The sequence below is a fragment of the Podarcis gaigeae genome (genome assembly GCF_964106915.1).
Source record: "Podarcis gaigeae genome assembly, chromosome: 3".
NCBI lineage: Eukaryota > Metazoa > Chordata > Lepidosauria > Squamata > Lacertidae > Podarcis > Podarcis gaigeae.
This window is the reverse complement of record NC_139680.1, coordinates 122,372,416-122,390,089: the sequence shown is the minus strand read 5'-3', so window position 1 is coordinate 122,390,089 and position 17,674 is coordinate 122,372,416. Positions and strand designations below refer to the sequence as shown.

The 17,674-nt window shown below is 57.9% G+C and overlaps 1 protein-coding gene across 4 annotated transcripts; it reads left to right on the top strand.

The window, feature by feature from the left end:
* The first annotated feature begins 560 nt into the window (after nt 1–560).
* On the top strand, nt 561–17,467 carry GTF3C2 (general transcription factor IIIC subunit 2). 4 transcript variants are annotated; one of them, XM_083733190.1, is made up of 19 exons: nt 561–875; nt 2,735–3,122; nt 4,505–4,886; nt 7,655–7,940; nt 8,070–8,164; nt 9,151–9,228; nt 9,526–9,627; nt 9,990–10,217; nt 10,782–10,893; nt 11,028–11,148; nt 12,083–12,114; nt 12,391–12,520; nt 12,747–12,891; nt 13,058–13,219; nt 13,795–13,882; nt 14,024–14,152; nt 14,785–14,937; nt 15,262–15,372; nt 16,669–17,467. In XM_083733190.1, the coding sequence occupies exons 2-19, from the start codon at nt 2,786–2,788 to the stop codon at nt 16,882–16,884; spliced, it is 2,907 nt and encodes a 968-aa protein (XP_083589316.1). In that variant the 5' UTR covers nt 561–875; nt 2,735–2,785; the 3' UTR covers nt 16,885–17,467. The 4 variants fall into 4 exon arrangements, with proteins under 4 accessions (XP_083589316.1, XP_083589314.1, XP_083589315.1 ...); XM_083733188.1 differs by having other exon boundaries at nt 567–875; nt 2,731–3,122; XM_083733189.1 differs by having other exon boundaries at nt 591–875; nt 4,502–4,886.
* Nucleotides 17,468–17,674: the final 207 nt, after the last annotated feature.

The window sequence follows — 17,674 nt, the reverse complement described above, 5'->3', positions numbered from 1 at the left end:
CAGCCCTATTATAAGCAAAGTATTGTCAGCTGGTCACGAAGGGCCTATCCAAATGTCCCCTTTTCTCTGGGCTTATTATTCCTGCTAAACCTTTGTCCAGGCTTGTGTCAGATTATGGGGGGGGGGGGGGTCAGGTGAAGACCACCAAAAGCCTGTTATCTCCTGTTCCTCCTGGACCAGCAAAAGAGAGTGTGAAGGAGCCTTCCTGGTCTGTCATGGAGGCTTCAGCTGAGATTCTGCCTTGCAGGGGGTTGGACTGGATGAACCTCGGGGTCCCTTCCGACGCTACCGCCCTACGATTGGGGGTGTCGGGAGCCACGGCCTTAAGCCAAAGGGCTCCTTGCAGCCCCTTAGAAGCTGGGGGGACTGTGGCCCCAACCAACGGGCCCGAGAGACCCACAGCTCGCTTGGCGAAGGCGCCTCGCCGGCTGCTTCGGTTGCGTTGCGGATCCGACGCGTGTCTCCGCGTTCCCACGCCCCTCGACCCGACGCGGGAGGAACAAAGAAGCGGCGCCTCGGCCGCCAGGGGGCGCTGCAGCCCCTTTCCCAGCGAGGCGCGCGGAGGAAGTGACGTCAGCTGCACCCGCGGAGGGGGCGGGGCTCGCGCGGTTCCGCCCGTCGCAGCTGCGGGCGAAGGGGCGGCGGGACGGGGGCGCGAAGGCGAAGGCGGCACCCGAGGCTGCGACGCCCGCGGCGAGCGGATGAACGAGGCGGGGAAGAGCCGCCAACGCCGCCGGGAGAGCTTCCGCGTCGCGGGACGGAAGTGACGTCAGGGGCGTGCGGTCATCGTAGTGCGCCCGTGGCGGCCGCCATCTTGGCTGCTAGAGCCGCCGCTGCCGCTGCTTCGGCCGGAGACCGGCTTCGGCGAGCGAGAGGTGAGGCGCGGGCCGGAGTGGCCAGGGCCAAGGGCGCCTCCGCGGGCGCCGGGCGGAGCGGACGGGCCTCGTTCTCCGCGGAAAGAGCGCTTGGCCCCGCCCCCCGCCGGAGGGTCTCCCGCTCGGGGGTCTCGCCTGCCCGGCGAGGGGGGGCGGGGCCCCGAGATGCGGCCCCCGATGCAGGTCTCTGGCGGGGGGGGGGAGCGGCCCTGGCCAGGCAGCAAGTCCAGCTCAGGGATCCCACTGGATCCCCCAGCACATCAGCTCTGGGCGCCGAAGCTGATCCTTGGCCAGTCCTTGGGAGGGACCCGGAGGATCATCTAGTCCAGCCCCCTGCGATGCAGAATTAGGCCGCTGTCCCTTGCAGAGGTCGAACCTGCAGCCTTGGCGTTATCAACACCAGGCTCTCCCCAGCTGAGCTATCCAGGCTGTCCTGCAGGGCATTAAACTCTCCAGATTAATCTGTGTCACTTGATCGATCGCCCACTTTAAGGGGTAATTAAGGTAACAAAAACCATTCAGGTATCTCAGACGAATGAGTCAATCCGTATCTGGTAGAATAAAATAAAAGCAGGATATGTTAAGAGTGCATGTGCAACAGTCTGTCCTATTTTGCTATCTAACATAGCTGGTGGAGGGATTTCCCCTGTCTCTTGAGCTTTGAACAGGCAGCCCTGTTTAGGGAAGCTTTTAATGTTTGATGTATCACAGTATTTAAATATTCTTTTGGAAGCCGCCCAGAGTGGCTGAGGAAGCCCAGCCAGATGGGCGAGGTATAAATAATAAATTATTATTATTATTATTATTATTGAATCCTTCCCGGGTTTGCGACATTTATTTTTACAGTTGAGCTTCACCTGAGCCCCATAGATGCTCCAACCCCTTAGGGATGAGCTGGCTGCTGTGCCCCCTGAGGGGTCCAAGTGGCGTCAGGAGCCTCCCTGAGTGCAGAAGGTTTCCTGCTGCTGAAGCAAAAGGCACACAGAGCCCCCTTTCTGCTCACACCCAAACCCACCCCCCTTTCTGCTCAGCCAACCCAAGAGACCAGAGTTCAAATTCCCACAACAAGGAAGCTCACTGGGTGAGCTTGGGTCATTACTGTCTCAGCCTAACCCACCTCACAGGGTGGTTTTGAAACTAATATTCATTTATTCATTCATTTTATTTCTTAAAATTGTGTATCACCCATCTTTTGAAGATCTCAGGGTGGTTTACACATGAGGGAATTTCAAAGATCATTTTATGAAACCTAAGGTAACTGTAATATAACGTTAGGTTTATACTAGTTATTTGGCTCACGTTACATTTCCACAGTTTTTCTAATACTGGAAAATTACCATCTTGGTGCTGTATGGTTGATTATACAGTGGTACCTCTGGATGCGAACGGGATCCGTTCCAGAGCCCTGTTCGCATCCTGAAGCGAACGCAACCCGTGAACGCTTGTCACGGTGCTTCCGCGCATGCCCGTGATGTCATTTTGAGCGTTTGCGCATGCGCGAGCAGCAAAACCCGGAAGTAACGCACTCTGTTACTTCTGGGTCGCCGCAGAGTGCAGCGCGAAAAGGCTTAACCCGACGCCACGTCAACCTGAGGTATGACTGTAGTAGTAACCTCTTGCATAAAACTCTGATGTGTGAACATGTTCTTGGCAAAAGGCAGCCCCCCAAAGTGTGTTCAAAATAAGTAGAATAATTTAACCCCAATGACATTTATGTGAGCTCCTTGGAGAAAAACATGGGATCTAAATGCAATAAAATAATTAGAAGAGCGCCGTTTCTTTCATCTGCTTATTTGATCTGAGATGACTGTCTTCCCCACAGCTTTCCTTGTTCCTTTGCCTCTCTCTTTCACAGGCAGGCCCCAGTGCAAGATGGGAGTCGCACCTGCCTGAGTCACTGTGGTGCCTTCATGGAACCTTGCCCCACGCCAAGCTGTGCCATGGGGATAGCCAGGGAAGCCGCAGACCGAGCAGATGGATGTGCCAGCCGTATCCTTTGCATGGAGCCTTGCCGTAGAGACCCTTGCTGGGGCGGGCAGAACTATCCTGCCCCAGAAGCGCTGGCCTCGGCGGGAGCAGCGTGTCTGAGCGAGGCAATAGGCCCCCCTACGGAAAGCTGCCCGCAGGAAGAATGGCCCAAGCCCCAGAGCCCCCCCTGCAAGAAGAGCGGCCCAGAGACCAAAGGCAAGCTGGCTTCTACACAGCTGAAGGGGCAAGCAGAGGAGACAGGCGCTCGGGAAGCCCTTGGTACGTCTCTGGGGGCCAGTGGCTGGATCCTGTAAACCACATGCAGAAGGAGGCTTGCAGTGGGGACTCCCCAACCCCAAGGCCTCCAGGAAGCCGCTTCTGAGTGTCATGCAGGACCGGATTAAGACCTTTAGAGGCCCTAAGCACTTAGAAGATTTTGATGCCCCCATATGTATTGAATTCAAAATATAAACAGTAATTAACCGTAAAATAAAAAAATATTTTTGAAATGAAACTGAGAAAATGAACTCTCAGCAGATCTGTGACCATTTCAGTTGTGCCCACCTTCCCTTGATGCCCTAAGCAGGGCTTATTTTGCTGAATCCCGGCTTTGGGGACCCTCTGGGATCTGCCTGGGAGGAGGGCCAGGGCTTGCTGAAGGAGCTGCAAAATTAGGCACAGGCCCCTTGGGCAAGCAGGTCCTCCTTACTGAACGAGCCCGGGAAATGGGGGGTGGTTGTCTGCTTCCATTCTGCCATGCAGGGAGATAATCTGGTGCAGAAGTGGGGGGGGGGGTGAAGGGGCAGGTCCTGCCTTTATCTTAGGGAGGGTGATGCCTTTGGGGAGCTGTGGGAAGGAGGGAGTTGTGGCAGCCACACAGCACCTGAAATCTCTGCAGAAATGGTTCTGTAGGAAGGAGGCTGATGAGATTGTGGGGAGGATTTGGGTAGAACCTGTAACTCTGCAGGGACTGGGAGGAGTGCTGAGGAAGACCCTGAGGTCCCAGGTGTGCTGGATGAGCAGCTGCTGGACTCCACAGTTAAGGACACAACCACAACCATACTCTGTGGTCACTGCCACGGTCCCAGTGTGGTGCAATGGTTGGAGCACTGGACTAGATCTTGGGAGACCAGGGGTTGAATCCACGCTCAGCTGTGAAGCTCACTGGGTAACCTTGAGAGCCTGTCACTGCCCCTCCGCCTCACCTACCTCACAAGGTTGTTGTGTGAATAAAATGAGTGGAGAACCATCCCCATGACCTTGAGCCCCTTGGAGGAAAAGCTGGGATAGAAATGAAATAAATAAATAAAAGTGCAGCAATGATGGTTTTTTGCGAGAGGAGGAGCTCCCATCGGCTTGACTGGGAAGACTTTTTTGTTAACTCTAATTACAGTGCCAATGAGGTCTTTTTTGCTAGGGTTGCCATGTGTGCGGAGAAGTTAATCCTTCTCTACCTGTGTGCTGCAGCCCTGACTAAATGACCCCTGTGGAGAAAGAGGCCGTGTGCAGCCCTCCATACAAGAATAAGTCCACCCATGGCTGCATGTCCTCAGAGCTGGCAGGCTTCACTTGTGGGGAAGGGGAGGCAGGAGCTGGGAGCCCTCTTCTGCCTGGCATGGCAGCGGCTGCTTACCTAACCTGGCCCTTCCTTTTCCAAGCAGATGGACTCTGCGCTTCCCCAGAGGCAGCCTTGGTTCCTGCCAAAGAGCAGCCGGCCGCTCTCGCGTCCGCCCAGAAGCGCCCGCGTGGTCGCAGGCCCCGCAAGAAGAGAGGCGCCGCCTGCAGAGGCCCTGCCCGCCAGGAGCCCCAGGGACCCCCCGAGGCCCCCGGGCCTTCGGAGAACGGCCCGCCCCTGCCTGTGAAAGTGCCGAAGAAGCGGGGGCGCAAGTCCAAGGCTGAGCTGCTCCTGAGGAAGCTGTCGCAGGGACTGGAGGGTCAGGCACCCGAACCCCTCTGCCAACAGAAGCTGCTGGCCGGTGATGGAGGGCTGGACTGTCTGGAGACGACGCCCGGGGGGCGCCCAAAGCGGAGGGCGGCAAAAGTGTAAGCGAGAGGCGTGGACGGGCAGGGGGAGGAACTCGCTGGTAGTTCTTTGACTACTGAGCAGGAGTGTCGCTGCCTTCTTAGGCCCAGGGGGAAAGGAGGCAGTGACGGAGAGACTGCTTGATCAGGCCTGTTGCTTCCTGTACTTAAGGTGGCCAAATGCCCCAAGGAATCTCGATAGACTGCCTCTGGACCTGGAGGTTCTATAAGGGCAGAAGAAAAAACTGCTGGATTGAGCCAGCGGCCGATCTAGTCCAGTATCCTGGTCTCTTTTTCCCCACATTTTTTTTTATTGATTTTTCACAAAATTTTAAACACACAAACAAATAAACCAACAAACATAAATCATAACCTTATTAAGACCAATCTTATTAACATTTTTAAGTGACTTCCTCGTATCCCCCTAGTTGAATTTCAGTGTATATCATTTTAACGGTTTTCCAAAACCAGTATTCTTATAAAATTAACTTAATCACTTAACATCTTTCTTTCCAATTCAGCATTAAACATATTAATTCATCACATTGCATATTTAAATTCTAAGCCTATCTGGTGTTTGCAAGCTTTTCCAATTAGTTTATAGCTTCAAACCTTTTGTCCAACTTTTCTATGCTTGCTGTATTATGATTTAAACCATCTCTAATATCATTCAGTATTGTCATTACCGATTCCTCAAAGGGTTGATTTTCAGAGCCATGTCTTGTTTTGTCTGCACACATAATGGCTTAGGAATTTCAAGGTCGGTCCCACAGCCTGGTGTAGTGAGAGAGAATAACAGATTCCCTCCCCCAGTCCCACAGGTGTCAGCCAGACAGCAGCCTCCCTGTTCTTTAAAAACAGGCTGAGAAGAGAGAAATCCCCCCCCCCAAGTTCCCCTTTTTTCTTTTTTACAAATATTTGTAGTCAATCCTAAAGGGAAAAGACACTTTTGGCCACTTTAAAGTATAACCAGACGGCTGCAGAATACAATGAGTTTCAAAGGTCTTTTTTCCTTTAAGGCTTCTGTCTTTGCACACCAATTCTAAGTTCCTCCAACAAAAGGGACCAATCTCCGTTTTTAAATCCCTTTTTTCCTGCTGATTTTTTTCGAATTAGTACTTTGTTTTTACTTACAGTTCCAAATTTTAAGCCATTTTTTTCAAGAAGGAATTGGCCACTCACGATCGCCAGTCTCGGAGCTTCGCATTTTGAAGGAAGCAGTCGTTTCCGCTGTGCCGCGTCTCCAACCCACTCGCTCTCAGGGCTCTTACACGCTTACCGAGGAATGGGGGAGTCACGAAAAGGCACCCGCCGGATCTCCAGGTCCTCAGAACGCCCAATCTGAGGGGTTTTTTGGGGAACCACAATGCTCTCGTGGTGTCCCCCTACTTTAAAGCGCTGGGGCTCTTTCAGCCTAAAGAGCTCCCGACTGCCATAACTGAGTCACCAACCGGAAGGCAGTCCAGCATCCTGTTCTCACAGTGGCCGACCAGACGCAAGCAGGAGTTGAGCACCAGAGCCCCAGTCTCGTCTTCAGCAGTTTCCAGCCCCTGGACTTCAGAGGCTTTGCTGCTTCCAACTGGAGGCAGAGCTGAGCCATCGTGACTCAGCCATTGCTAACCATGCATGGAATCAGGGATTCATTCTCCTCTATAAATGGGTTTAATCCTTTTTTAAAGCCATCCCAGTTGGGGGAGGAGAAGGCCGTGAGCGGCTACTAGCTACCATGGCTGTGTTCCCCCTCCCCTTTCGGAAGCAGCAGCGTCTGAATCCCAGATTCTGGGAGTCACGGGTAGGCAGGGGGCTCCCCTGCTCCAGTCATGCTGGTGGGCTTATCTGTGGAGCATGAGGTTGCCCCCCCCTGAGAACAGGATCCTAGATTAAAGGAACCTTTAGGCTGATCCAGGCACCTCTCCTTCTGAGCAGGTCAGGACGTCCTAAGAGGTTTTCAGGAAGTGGGAAACAGGACTCCACAGGGGCCTCTCCTGGATGCAGGCAGAACACGCTGCCCCCCCCACCTGTGACCTCATGGAGTGGGGCCTGTTTTCTGCTGGGCTTTCAGTGGAAGCTGTCCTCCAGTTGTTCGTGTTTTGAATCAAGTTCCTAAAGCAAAAACCCACTGGGAAAAGATTAAAGAAATCCTAGTCAACAAATTGACTGACTCTGCAGATATCTGCATGCAAGGCAAGGTTCTGCAGAAAGATGCAGAGAGAGGAGGGAGTTGGTGCTGGTGCTGGCACTCTGCAGAGTCTGTGTCACAATAACTGGACAAAGACACTTAAGAATATAAGAACGTGGGAAGAGCCCCGGTGAATCAGGCCAATGGCCTTCCTGGCCCAACATCTGACAGTGGCCAAGCAGATGCCCATTATGGGATGCAAGCAAGCAGGACCCCAGTGCAAGGTGGCTGCAGTTTCAGGCAGCTGGGAGTCAGAAGCATTGCTGCCTCTGCCGGCGGGGGGGGGGGGGGCGCAGAGCACAGCCATCCTGCCTGGGAGCCACTTATTCTCCGTGAATTTGTCTAATCCTCTTTTAAAACCATCCAAGTCGCTAGTCCTCACTGCCTCTCATGGGAGCTTCCAGAATTTGTGTGGAACTTGCAGCTGCAGGACTTCTGCAAGCAGCCCTTTGGCCCAGAGGACGGGGAGGGGCTGGACCCAGGCGGGCTGTGTTTGGCGCCTGCCGCAGCCCCACCCTGTTTCCCCCCCTTCTTCCATTCTGGCTCTTGCCCTGAAGATCTGGGGGGTCTTGTGACCATTTGTCCCTGCTCCCTCCCCTTCGGCCCGCAGAGCCCTTCTGTACCTGCAGGAGCTGGCCGAAGAGTTGACCTCTGTGTACCAGCCGCCCGCTTGCAGCGAGCCCTTGGAGAACGCCCCGCGGCCAGAGGAGCCCAGCCGGAAGCGGCGAGGCCGGAAGCCCCAGAGCCAGAAACGGGAGAGCGAGGAGGATGCGGATTTCAACCCCTCGGAGGACGGGCTCTTGCAGGAGGAGGAGGAAGAGGAGGAGGAGGACAGCGACCTGCGGCTCAGCGAGGTCTCCGACTCTGACCTGGAGCCCGGCCTGCGTGGAGCAGCGGTGACTATCTTGGTGGTCTGCTCAGAGGCCTCTGAATGAAGAGCAAGCCCAGCCCTTCTCTGGGGCTGTTGGCTTGGGAGGGTGGGCTCCGTGGGCCTCTGTCTCTGACCCCCGCCTCCTTCTCCCCAGAGGCCCAAGAGCCACTGCCGAGGGTTTGCGTCCAACGGCCTACACAACTCCATCATGGCCCCCATCTGGAAGGCGCTCTCCGTCACCCACCGCGTGTAAGTCTGGGGCTGGCTGCCCCACTTTGCCTTGCTGGTGGGGGAACTGAAGCACAGGAATGGGGAGGGGGGAGGAAAGGGGAGGTCCCTGCCTTGCGGTTGTGCTGCTGCTGCTGCTGCTGCCGCCGCTGGGACAGAGCTAAACATTCAGGCTGGTGCGGGTTCCAGGGACTCCAGCTGGGGCCTCGGAGAGCGAGGACTGTTGTGTCCCATAAGCAAGGAAGGATTGTACTCTGATTAATAAAATACACATGAGGCTTGACCAGCAAGACTATGGGAGGAGTGCCAATAATAATAATCCGTCCACCCTCCGGCCCAGGTCGTTTTATTCACAAAAGAACTTTTTACATAGTGTCCATAAGAACCAATCAGATTTCCTCTGAGCATTTCAAAAAAAACCCACGTGGGGACAAAGTTAAAGTTAAAACTACGAAGAGCTAATTTGAGCATCCATACATTCTGGGGTAAATGAAAGAGAACTAGAGGAGGAATGGATTCAGCAACCCCAGAGGTCTAAACAAGCAGTAAACATGAGGGGAAGGATGGCAAGGAAAGAGAGGTATCTTTATCACCTTCTGGGTGAAACTCAATTTCCTGGCCCTAAGATTAACAAAACCAATGAAAAGTACATCAAAGAAGTTACCTACTATCTTTATGGCCCAGGATGCCTGGTGAAGCAACTGGCCTGTGTTTAGAATGCTGATAGGCGCCTCTCAGGCAGAGAAATTGGACAGAGACGCAGAGGCGTGGATTGATCAGAAATGATATCAAAATGGCTCAAACCCAGTCAACGCAGTGCTTTCATTGCTGACACAAATGGCTTGCTCCATGTTTTTTATAATTCCTCGTAGCAATCCCACAGAGGACTGCCTGGGTTTGTTCCTGCTGAGGTTGCAGGGATGCCCTGGTGATGCTGTTGCCCTCTGGGCTGGTCCCCTTCCCTGCTGCAGTTTTCTCTGACACCATGTGGCTGTGTTTGATTGCAGGCGTGAGCAGCTCTACTCCCCCTGGGAGTTTCCAGAGTGGGTGCCCTCTGCCCGGAAGTGGGTCTTCCTCTCAGAGAGGTGAGTGGCCTCCTGACCAGTAACTCTGAAGAACATCTGGACCCAGGTTGGCGGTTGCAACAATGGGGAGAGGGAGTGCATGCTGGGGAGAGAGCAGGGAGAGGGTGCCCCGCGTGCCATTCCCTCGGGGCCCTTTGCCACTGCCACCACCAGCAGGAGGAGCCCCAAATCTCCACCAGGAAAGAGGGTGCTTTGCCTGTGCAGCCCAGCCTCTTTTGAGAGCCCAAAGGGGTCAGTGTGTGTGTCAAGGAGGTCCTTGGAGTGAGTTTCCCCTCTTTCCTTCTTCCTCTTCCAAAGCGAAGCTGAGGAATACCTCCCCAGCGAGACCAAGTCCCCGCTCTTCTGCATCAAGCGCGAAGGCCTCCACGAAGAAAGCAGCGTCCTCTACCGGATCAACAGGTGCTGGTCACTTTATGTAAACGTCTCTCCCGCCTTTCAGCCGAGAGTCCATCTTGCAGTACTTGGAAGAGCCCAGGAACCCCTGTGAGCTCGGGCCAAGGCCCCAGGAGTCCAGCTCCCTGTTCTCAGTTGCCTGTGGGAAACAGCCAGCAGGTTCTGAGCACAAGAGCAAATCACCCGTCCTGGGGCTTCCAAAGCCTGACTCTGGAGGCAGAGAAGTAGCACTGAGAGCCCTCTCCTCCTCCGTGAATTTGCCTAATCCTCTTGGTGGCCAGCCCTGCCCTCCTTCAGGGCGGAGTTTCATCTGCCCTGTTTGAAGGGAGCCCCTTGGCAAGACGCCCCTCCTCTTTCCCCTCTGACAGGTTCAACGCCTTGCAGCCCCACGAGGAGCGCCTGGACGTCACCTTCTTTGTGGGGGGTCCCATCTGGGCCATGGAGTGGTGCCCCACCCCAGAAGGTGCCCTGGCCTCCCAGTACGCAGCCATCTACTGCAATCCCGGCATGGACGACCGGCACAGCTTGGCAGGGACCCACACGGGGCCAGCGCTGCTCCAGCTCTGGGAGCTGGGGCCCCTCCAGCAGGAGGCAGGGTGAGTGGGGAGCTCCCAGGCCCCCGGCAGGAGCGCTCCTTGGCCCTGCCTTCCCCTGGCCTGGTGGCCACCCAGTGGAGCTCAGCAGGGACCTCTGGGCAAGGCGGGAGGGCAGGCGAGGAGGGGCTTTCTCTGCCACCGGACCAGAGAGGCTGGCACCTGCCAGCTGGGCCTCTCTGGGCCCCTGGCATGAAAGAGGCCACAAGGGGGGGGGAGGAGCTGCCACAAGGAAGACAGGGCCAACGCGTTTGCTGCTGCTCCTCTGGAGGGGAGGATTCAGGTTCCAAGGAAGGAGATTCCGAGGAAACCTCAGGAAGGCCTTCCTGCCAGTCTGAGCTGTTCAGCAGTGGACTGGGCTCCCTCTCTTGCTCAGCAGAGGTTGGATGGCCGCCTGCCAGAGATGCTTTAGCTGTCCCTCCTTCGCTGCAGGGGGCTGGGCCAGATGACCCCTGGGGTCCCTTCTGTCATCCCTCTCCAAGATGTGGCCACGCTGCTGTGCTGGGGTCTGAATGGCCAGGCTGCACCTGTGCTATGACCGCCTCCCCCCCTCTCTCCCCTTCCCAGGTCAGCCACCAAGCCAGGACTGGCTTATGGCCTTGCCACCGACCACGGCTGCATCTGGGATATGAAGTTCTGCCCCAGCGGTGCCTGGGAGCCCCCTGCCACCCACCACAAGGTACCCCCGCTTCCCAGTGCACTTGAGAGAGAGCACAGGGGCTGCCGGGCGGGGGGCGGGGAGGCTGGCAGAGCCAGTCGCTTGCTGGGCCCCACAGCGTGGCCTTTCCCAGCTCTCTCTCCTGTCCCCAACAGTCGCCCTCCCAAATGAGCCGCCTGGGGCTGCTGGCCGTGGCCTTCTCTGACGGCAAGGTGCTGCTGTACAGCCTGCCTCACGCAGAGGACCTGCGTGGCTCCCGGAGAGCCCAGGTAACAGGTAGGAGGAGCCGTGAAGAGACCCCTCCTCCCCTGGGTCACAGGGAGGGCTGGGCGCCAGGGCTGTGCCAGTGGGGTTCCCTTGGGGGCTGGAAAGGAGCATATCTCTCTCTCTCTTTCTTTCTTTCTCTGCCTCGCCTGGTGTTTTGCCAGCTCAGGGCTGTTTTGTGGGGTGGCGGAAGAGAGTCGCTCACCCAAAAGGTTCTGGCAGAGGCAGCTGGCCCCTCCCTGGTGGGGCTGGGGGGGGGGCGAGCAGCGGCCTGAGTGCTCAGCCAGCCGTATCAGCTAATGAGCCTTGTAATGATATCTGTCTGCAGGAGTGATGGATGAGGCTGCAGGCAGCGGCCTTGGGGGTGCTCAGCCCTGCCTCCTCGGTGGGGGTAAAGGAGGCTGAGTCCCACCTCCCTCTCCAGACACGCCCTCCATGAGACTCCACTGCTTAGGCCTCTGCCTGGCAGTGCCTTCCAGGGCATCTCTGGCTGACAGCTGGCTCCCTGGCGGAGGTGCGGCCAGCCAGCCTCGCCCCCCCCCTTCATCTCCATCTCCTGATCCAAGGAGGACCTTGGCAAAGGCGGCTGCTGCCCCAGCCCCAGAGCCCTCTTCCCCCCGGCCTGCGTCTCGGAGATCCCTCTGACACGGAGGCAATCCTTCAGAAGCAACTGCTCCGCTGCCACCCTAAAAGCTATGGGGCAGTTTCTCTGCAGGTGCCTTTTTAAAAAGGTCCCTTTTACAAGGCAGGGGCTACAGCCAGCCTGAGTCGCGGAATGAGGGTGCTGCCTGCAGATGGGTCTAGAGCACCGTTTGTTCCTGCTGGGGGGGGGGGCTTGCGTCAGGTAGGAGGGGGCAACCTGGCTTGGCTGAGGTGGGGGGTGTGCTTTCTCTCACCCCACGGAGGCTGCTCCCGGCCTCACAGCATCTCTCCTTCCTCCTCCTAGGTGGGTCCTCCCCCCGGCACACCATCTGCAAGGTACGTCCTGCCAGCCCCACAGAGGGTCTCTTGGAGCCGCATCCTGAGCCCTCCAAGCTGCCCATGTTCTGAGGGGCAGGGACAAAGGGGGGCTCCCTGAGCTTGCTCATTGGTCCAGCTGCAGCTCTGGAAAGGCTGAAGCCCCCTTTGCATGGGGGTCGGGGGGTCAGTCCTGGAATCTTGAGCGTGCCAAGGTGGCCCCCAACCCCTGAGTTTCTGTGGGGCTCCTTCTCTGGCCTGCCCCCCCCAACTGCTCCTCCTCCTCCATCCCTGCAGGTCCAGTGCGTGGCCTCCCTGCAGGTGGGGGCCATCCAGGCCGGGAGCCCCTCCCAATGCGGACAGTGCCTCAGCTTGGCCTGGATGCCAGCGAAGCCTCACCAACGCCTGGCGGCTGGATTCTATGATGGTGAGAGGAGAAAGCTCTGCAGCTGAAACTCCCAAGTGCCAAGGAGGCTCTGAGGGGGGATGCGTGTGTCCCGTCCCCCCCCCCCCGGCACAGGCTCCCAATCCCAGCCTCCTCTTCGGAAGGTGATGCACTCTCTGCCTCCTCTGGCCGCCTGTCAGGGATGCTGGAGTTCTGCTTCTTGCTTTCAGCCTCCTCTCCTCTGCTTGTCCCCCCCCCCTTCTTCCAGGCACAGTGGCCCTCTGGAACCTGGCCAGCCGCTCCCTGCTGCAGCGAGTGCGTCAGCCGGACGGCTCCCTCAAGCTCTACCCCTTCCACTGCTTCCTGGCCCACGACCACGCCGTGCGCAACATCCAGTGGTGCAAAGCCAACAGGTGGGGGCCGGGCTTAGCGGGGGGGGGAACTTCCTCCAGCCTCCTTCCCCTGGCTGCCTGGGGGGAGACCCCCAAAGGGACCGAGCCCAGAGTGGGTCAACCCTGCCAGTGGTTGGGCCTCGCCAGGACCTCCATCCCTGAGCCGCCTCCCCCTTGCTTGCTCCAGCAACTTCATGGTGACGGCCGGGAACGACCGCAAGATCAAGTACTGGGACCTGCGGCGGCTGTACGAGCCGCTCCAGAGCATCAAGCGCTTTCTGAGCACGGAGATCGCCTGGCTGCTGCCCTACAGCGGCATCACGGTGGCCCAGGACAACTGCTATGCCTCGTGAGTTGGGGGGCGGAGAGGGGAGGGCTGCTGGCCAGGACGGCTTCCCCAATCCTCAAGGGGGGGGGGAGGGCTGTGGCAGCTCAAATCCAGAGAATCTTCTTGGCCGCTGTGCCTTTCTGTGACCTGCTCCCCCAGGACAACCCAACCTCAGCAGGCGTCAGGCTGGCGGTGGGGAGGGGGCAGGAATTAAGAAGAGCTTTCTGACAATGAGGCCTGTTTGGCAGGGAATGGTCTGCTTCCCGGCCACTGCTCCTGCTCGCGGGCGCTGCCTCGCTCTTCACCCGCCCCCGCCCCCCCCCCTTGCATTGCAGGTGTGAGAGCCAGTGTGGTGTAGTGGTTAAGAGCGATAGTCTCGTAATCTGGGGAACTGGGTTCGCGTCTCCGCTCCTCCACCTGCAGCTGCTGGGTGACCTTGGGCCAGTCACACTTCCTTGAAGTCTCTCAGCCCCACTCACCTCACAGAGTGTTTGTTGTGGGGGAGGAAGGGAAAGGAGAATGTTAGCCGCTTTGAGACTCCTTAAAGGGAGTGAAAGGCGGGATATCAAATCCAAACTCTTCTTCTTCTTCTTCAGGTATGGCCTGTGTGGGATCCACTACCTGGACGCCGGCTACCTGGGCTTCCGGGCCTACTTTGTGGCCCCTCGGAAGGGCACCGTGTGGGTAAGCGGAGCCTCTGCCTCGTGCGTTGGAGAGCAACGATGGGGCAGCCTCGGGGCGCTGGGGGCCCTCTTATTTCTGGGGAGGGGGGAATGAAGAAGGGGGTGGGCCCAGGTGACGTCCCTCCCTCCCTCCCTCTTCCAGAGCATCTCTGGATCCGACTGGCTCAACACAGTGGCTGCCGGAGACGTCACAGGGGAGCTGGTGGCAGCCATGATGCCTGACCTGTCCGTCAACCCGCACAACGTCAAGCGTCCGTCGGAGCGCCGATTTGTAGGTGTCGCTGCCGCTGAGCGGGAGGGAGGGGGGTCGGCAAGGGACTCATAAGCTTAGCCCTCAGTCCAGCAGGGGAGAAAGCAAGGCCTGCCCCATAGATCTGGGGTGGAGGTCCCTGGGGATGGAGGAAGCTGCAGCCACAGAATAGTCCAGGCTGCATCCAGTGGCTGGAGTCCCTCTGGGCAGGTGGGTGCTTTCAGCCCCAATGCCCCCCTCTTTAGCTCTGAAAAGTCTCTCTGTGCGTCACAGGGTCTCCCACTTGAAGGCAGTGGTGGACCTCTGCGCCCTCTGAGAGAAGGGCTCCAAGCCTTCATGACGTCCCTTTCCCCTCAGACGGGTTTGGGGGCAGGGCTCCTCAGTTGCTAGACCAGGAGACTCTCAGTCTTGGCCGTGGGTCCAAGCCCCACATTGAGCAAAAGCTTCCAGCATTGCAGGGCGCTAGGCTAGATGGCCCTTGAGGTCCCTTCCAATGGTGATTTCATGAAGCACTTTGCTCCTTCCCCTCCAGACAGCAAAGTGGTCATCTTTCTCCTTCAGCCTCTTCAGGAAAGGGGGCTCCTTTGGGGTGGGGGGCAGATTCTGGAGCCTGGCAGTGCCCCATGCCTTCTCCTCCCCCTCATCTTCCGCAGCCCGTCTACAAGGCCAGCCTGCTCCCCTGCGGCCTCCACAACCCGGAGGCATCGACAGGAGCCCCCGGCGGAAGGCTCCTGGCCCCCGTGGAGGGGAGGACGTACCAGGAGTCCGTGGCCCAGAACTACATCCTCTTTCGAGACACAGACCTGGTGAGGCCTGGGAGGAAACGGGGGGCAAGGAAGGGGGAGGCAGGGGGCTGCTTGAACCCCTCATGTCTTCCTGGAGGGGCAACCTGGGTGTGCTGGGGGGTCGCTGGGTGTCCCTTCCCCCTGCCCCCCCCAAGTGTCCAGAATTCATATCACTGATCCCCAGTGTGCTGCTGTTCTGTGGTCTGTTCCTGGCTGATAAGGCTCCTTCCCAAGCCCATCAATCGCCGGCTGTCAGCAGGAGGCCCCCATGGGATGTAGCTGCAGCCCCCCCTCCTTGGCCTGGCCCCACCAACTCTCTCAGCCCCCCCCCCCTTCCCTCTCCAGAGGAGCTTCAAGAACATCTTCAGGCGGAAAGGGAGAAAGAAGCCCCTGCCGGCGGAAGAGGAGAAGGAGGGGGACGGACTGGGGCGCCTGCAGCTGGAGGCCGTGCACAAGGTGAGCGGGGGGCGGGCTCTACAGCGGTACCTCGGGTTACAGACGCTTCAGGTTACAGACTCTGCTAACCCAGAAATAGTACCTCGGGTTAAGAACTTTGCTTCAGGATAAGAACAGAAATCATGCTCCGGCGGCGTGGCGGCAGCAGGAGGCGGCATTAGCTAAAGTGGTGCTTCAGGTTAAGAACAGGTTCAGGTTAAGAACGGACCTCCGGAATGAATTAAGTACATAACCCGAGGTACCACTGTAGTGGGATCAGGCCGTTGGGCGCCCTGTGAATCCAGCTTCCTGTTCTGACCGTGCCCCCAAGGGAATCTAGCCCAAGAGCAACTCCGGCTTGTTTCCAACAACGGACATTTGGAAGTGTCATGAACAGTGGTGCCTCGCAAGACGAAAAGAATCCGTTCCGCGAGGCTCTTCGTCTTGCGGTTTTTTCGTCTTGCGAAGCAAGCCCATTAACGGATTAGCGCTATTAGCGGCTTAGCAGGCTTAGCGGATCAGCTGATAAGCGGCTTAGTGGCTTGGGAAAAAGGGGGGGAAGGAAAAAAACCCGCAGGAACTCATAAGACATTTTCGTCTTGCGAAGCAAGCCCATAGGAAATTCGTTTTGCGAAGCACCTCCAAAACAGAAAACCCTTTCGTCTAGCGGGTTTTCCGTCTTGCGAGGCGTTCGTCTTGCGGGCCACCACTGTACTGTCTCTGGCTTGCGGGGTCCCATAGCAGCATCAGAAGAACCGGCCACCGGGGGGGGGGGCAGCTAGCACAGTATCCTGTCCTCCCAGCCCAGCCCAAGGCCTGGGGGAATCCCAAAGGCAGGGTCCAGGCAAAAGAGCACTCTCCTGTCTGGGGGGTTCCAGCCACGGGGATTGGGGAGTCTTGCTGCCTCCAGCCCTAGAGGCAGAGCAGAGCCATCCTGGCCAGGAGCCCCCCAGAGCCCCCTCCTCCATGAATGGCGGCCGTTGCTGCCTCCTGTGGCAGGGAGTTCCGCAGTTTAACTGCGCTGTGTGAAGAGGTTCTTTTATCTGTTTTGTATTCTCCAACCTTCTTCTTCATGGGTGTAAATAATAATAAAATTATTGTGATGGCGCACCTGCAAGTTCTCGCGTGGGGGGAGAGAGAGGAGAGTTTTCCCTTGGCTGCTTTCCTCAGTCCTCCCAGAGCTCATGGCCTGGCCGCTCAGGCTCTTGGTCTCTCAGCCCCCTGGATCAGCCAGGGAGTGAGTCTCTCCCTCCTGAAGGGGGTGCAGGGTCCGTCCCTGCTCGCGCTTCCCCGCCTGACGCCCTTCCTCTCCCGCAGGTGCGCTTCAGCCCCAACCTGGCCTGCCACACCTGGCTGCTGTCAGGGGGCCAGTCCGGCCTGGTGCGTCTGCACTGCCTCCAGGCCCTGGCCTCCCCCCCCAGCCGCAAGCTCCTCCACGAGTGCCAGGCCCAGTTCAGCGCCATGTTCGACACGGAGGAGCAGGCGGGCAGCCCTGCAGCAGAGCCCCCGGGGGCACATCCCGCCGTCAGCTGAGCAACCCCCCCCCCAGCACCGGCAGAAATCGAGGAGGAGGAGGAGGAGGAGGAGGCGGGGATCTCATTCGAGGCGCCCAGAGCCAAGAGGGCATCTTGCAGGGCACTGACGGACTGGCTGGATCCTGGCTGCATTGTGAGGACGGACACGGCTACAGAGGAGCCCAAGGATGGGGCAGACCCCCAGGGGGCTTGTGGGTGTCTCCTTTCCCCTTGAGTGGGGCTGGGAGCGAGAAGCAGCCCCTGCCCCCAAACTGGACATCTCTCCATGACTGCGTGCTTTTGCCTCTGGGGTGGGTGAGGGGTCTCTCCCAGCCTGCCCTATGTGTGACCCACAACTCCAGGGCAGGGAGGGGGTTTCTGCCTCCCTTTGGCTGGCCCAGTGGAACAACCCTTTGCCCCCCCCCAACATGGGCCGGCTGGGGTTGGCTTGGCACGTGGGGCCCAGACCAGCTCCCTGCTAGATGTATTTTGGGCATTTTGCTCCCGCCAGCCTCTTGGGGGGCACAGCAGCCTTGCTCACATTGAGCTCATTACTTGTCTTTAACTGTTGTTCTTATTAAAGTGACTTGTTTTGTTTCAAAGGCCGGCTCTTTCTTCTGAGGACCCCCCTCTCCAAATCCCACGGCAGCTGCTGCTTCTCCTGCCAGGAATCTGGCTTGGCATCTGCGCTGGTCAGTGCCGAGCTGGGGGAGAAGGTGGCGAACCCCCCTCCATTTTTAGACAAGGGGTTCTCAGGGGTTCCTGAGCTCGCATTCCTGCGTTGCAGGGGGCTGGACTAGAGGACCCTT

Excerpts from the sequence above, each read along its gene's own strand:
- GTF3C2 (XM_083733189.1), top strand. The coding sequence starts at position 2,786 with ATGGAACCTTGCCCCACGCCAAGCTGTGCCATGGGGATAGCCAGGGAA. Across the intron at positions 13,220-13,794 it reads CAGGACAACTGCTATGCCTC|GTATGGCCTGTGTGGGATCC; the intron begins GTGAGTTGGGGG and ends CTTCTTCTTCAG. Across the intron at positions 13,883-14,023 it reads CTCGGAAGGGCACCGTGTGG|AGCATCTCTGGATCCGACTG; the intron begins GTAAGCGGAGCC and ends TCCCTCTTCCAG.